Source organism: Acyrthosiphon pisum, chromosome A1 (genome assembly GCF_005508785.2).
Source record: "Acyrthosiphon pisum isolate AL4f chromosome A1, pea_aphid_22Mar2018_4r6ur, whole genome shotgun sequence".
Classification (NCBI taxonomy): Eukaryota; Metazoa; Arthropoda; class Insecta; order Hemiptera; family Aphididae; genus Acyrthosiphon; species Acyrthosiphon pisum.
The window spans coordinates 20,716,774-20,720,406 of record NC_042494.1 but is presented as its reverse complement, the minus strand read 5'-3'; the positions used below and the strand labels follow the sequence as shown (position 1 = coordinate 20,720,406).

Genomic DNA, 3,633 nt, shown 5'->3' with positions numbered 1-3,633 from the left:
TTATCTTTATCAATTTTAGTGCTAAGATCTCTCTCAATACTGATAACTGACAAATCGGTAAATTTCGAATGTCCCATACTTGTCCTAAGCCAATTCTTTATACGACGCATCGACGAAAAAGACCTTTCACAAGTAGCTGAGCTTATAGGAATTGTCAATCCTATTTGAATAAGTTTAAATAAATTTGGAAAAACATCTTTAGTCACCACTTTCTTTATTCCTTGTATATCAAAATCCAAATTTCTATTTTGTATACAATTTCTTGTCAGCAACATTTCAGCTTTTAATGACATTAAATCAATATTTACAACAAAATGAATGATTTTCCAATGCTCATTGCCAATTGTTCTACATTCCGACTCACTTTGTTGTCCAGTTAAGGTCTCAAAATTATAGCTCTGTTAGTGATGTGGCTCTTGGCGTTTACGTTTAGATTTTGTTCCTAAGGATATAAAAGTAAAAACATTAATACTTAGGTATTAAAGTTAAAAATATCTTATTCTTGACACATTTTTAAATTATTAATTCTTACCAGAGTTTGATAATTCCAATGTTATTTGGTTTAACTGTGTGAATTCCTTAATTTGTTCCCAAAGCTTAAAAAAACTATCTTCATTCCTCTGATTTTCAAAAGTAGAAATTACACTTTGAATTATATTACTTGATGTTCCCGAGGTAGCAGATTTAGATTGAAGTTGATTGCTTAAAACATTTATAATGGATAACACTTCATTCAATATGTGAAGAACTATTATAAATTCTAATTTATTAATAGAACTTAAAATACCTACAAATCAGAAAAGTGAACATTATTATTATTTTATTTACTATATATAATTAAAAAAAAACATTTAAATTAAAGTTTTATAATAATACCTAATGCACGTGCTACAACTTTATCTATTTGTTCTTCGATTTCATCGTTGAGAATATTAAGAATGCTAGAATAATTTTTCAACATTGCAACACAATTTTTATATCTGCACACCCATCTTGTATCACATATTCTTAATACATTTCCTTTATTTAATCCTAAATTTCTTTGCATTTCACATAATTTTTTATTTTTTGATGGTTGCGAAAAGTGTACGTATATTGCTTCAAGCATATTAAAAACATTTTTTGCATTCTGAAAAATATAATAAGACATTTTTTATTAATATCTACAAATCTATAGATTTTATGATTTTGATTTGTTTTAATATTACCTTTATTGTCTTACATGTATCTACAACTACTAAATTAAGGCGGTGTGCCATACAGTGAGTGTATATAGCGTATGGATAGTGTTCTTTAATTCTTGATTGAACACCGCGTAAGTGTCCAGACATAACACTGGCGCCATCATATGATTGTGCAATTATTTTGATTTTAGACATAGTCAGTTTTTGTTTTTCAAAACATTCAAACAGTGCAGTGACAATATGGTTGGAAGTTTGTCCTTTTGAAACATCAACAAAACACAAAAATCTTTCATATACATCCAAGTCAATGGTGTATCTCACACAAATTGACAATTGTTCTTCTCTATAACATCTACAATTAAATGACAATTTAATTAGTTTTGACGCATTAAAAAATAAGAGTTTTATAAGAAAAATGCATAAAACAAACCTAGCTTCATCGCACATTAAAGCAAAAAAACCAATCTTTTCAATTTCTTTTACAATAGTTTCTCTGATATCCTCTGCACACAATTGAATTAATTGATCTTGAATAGACCAGCTAGTATAATTTGTTGTTTCATCAAATTTGATTTTGAAATCCGGCTGATAATTTGATAATAATTTACATAATTCCTTAAAATTACCTGAAAATGTTAATGTATATAGATATACTCTTGAAAAAATAAACTTATTATTTATAAAAATAATTAAAATATTACATAATGTTATTAAATACAAATGCAGTTTAAAATTAACTTAAGAGTACCTTGGGGTTTAGAGAATCTGCATCTTCTCTGTGGCCTCGATAGGCAATACCTTGTTTCCCCAAAAATAATATGATGTCAATAAGCGTACCAATATAGGTACGGTTTTTGGCCACTTGTTCCTTATAGCCACTACACTGCTTTACCATAACAGAACCAGATTTCTTACAAGCCAAGTACCCAGACATCTTAGATACACAAACTAAATGTCGCTTTGTTTTGTCATGTTTTTTCAGTTTTTCATTAAGCTAAATAGACAAAAAATTAAGTACATATTTTATGAAATATAAAGGTATAATATATACCTATACTCTAAAGTTTGATCTATTTTTATTTTTTTTAGTAATATTGTTCAGAAACCAAAATAGTCAAAATATAAACATACTTTTTGCCAGTTTGAAAATCCTTTTTTTGTCCAAACATCATCAATAAGTTCATCAGCAAACATTCTACATGCATAGCAAAATGCTGCGTTGCTTTTCATACTATACTCCAACCAAGTATATTGTTTATACCATTGGCTACTAAATGATCTGTTTTGCGAACCAAATCTAGTTTGTTTATAAATCTACATGATAGTGTAATTTATTATTTTACTACAATATTGAATATATACAAATAAAAGTATTTTAATTTTTAAATAGGTAGGTATTAAATTATTAAATGAATAATATTAATACCTACTAGCTACGATAAATAATAAATATAATATAAATTGCTGACAATTATCTAATAATGTCAATATTATTGTTATTAATTTTACCAATTATTAACTTACATTTAAAACAGGACGGCAAGGTCCACTAGCGAGATTTCCCAAATCGGAATGTTGGAGATTATTTTCGTTGTGTTGAAAAGGTAATGTTTCAACAAAATCAGTATCAGTTTGATTAACTATAACGTCATCTTTTTCTACAATTTCAATGTCCGGGTCATCAACAACCTCAGAATTCATCTAAAAAAATTTAAAAATATAACAATAATTAAAATTATCATTAAGATGATTATAAAGAATGTTTTTTTCTGTATTTAATAAATATCAAAACTTACTTCTTGGTGTTTATCATTTTTTGACTTTTTTTCAAAATTGAAAATATTAAAAATCTTTTTAGTATTTTCCATTATAAACTTTAAAGCAATAACAACATTAACAACTTGAGTAATAATAATATTATTCAATTTTCTTAGCAAGGGTAAACAGTAAACGCCTAACTTACACCTTACACGTACCACGTACGACGCACAGGATTCACGATTCAGACACTTGAGTGTGGACTGATGGTGGAACGTGTGTGTTTTCACAGAAAAATGCAATTGAAATGGTCACCTCGGAGTTCGGATCGACAATAAATTGATTACGCGCGTTCTATTTTTAGACGATTTTTGTATTTACCAGATTCGTGAAAGAAATTGATAAGCTAACGGGATACTCGAATATTCGATATCGATAGACGTTTCGGCGTAATCGTTATCGACTATCGTTCTATGAAGTATAAAATCTTCTTGTGTTATTAATACATAGTAATATATTAATCAATATAAACAATAAATTACCCATAATATTATATAAGATAGGTATTATTATATAATATTTATATTATTATTATTATGAAAGTGAAAAGTCTTAGAAATAAATTTATTCTAATGCCTATGGGCTATGACATAATATGAAAAGTAATAACAAATAAATTTTGGGGGAGCAA

General features: G+C 27.3%; 1 protein-coding gene across 1 annotated transcript in view; it reads right to left on the bottom strand.

Annotated features, from left to right (window-relative positions):
• Positions 1–856: 856 nt before the first annotated feature.
• Positions 857–3,633, bottom strand: part of LOC103311981 (zinc finger MYM-type protein 1-like) — a 5,811-nt gene continuing 3,034 nt past the window's right edge. Inside the window, exons 2-7 of the mRNA XM_029486190.1 lie at positions 2,709–2,885; positions 2,316–2,498; positions 1,933–2,178; positions 1,615–1,769; positions 1,223–1,536; positions 857–1,098 (exon numbers count right to left, since the gene is read on the bottom strand). Of these exons, the coding sequence (XP_029342050.1) occupies positions 857–1,098; positions 1,223–1,536; positions 1,615–1,769; positions 1,933–2,178; positions 2,316–2,498; positions 2,709–2,885 (1,317 nt within the window). The remainder of the gene's footprint in view (positions 1,099–1,222; positions 1,537–1,614; positions 1,770–1,932; positions 2,179–2,315; positions 2,499–2,708; positions 2,886–3,633) is intronic.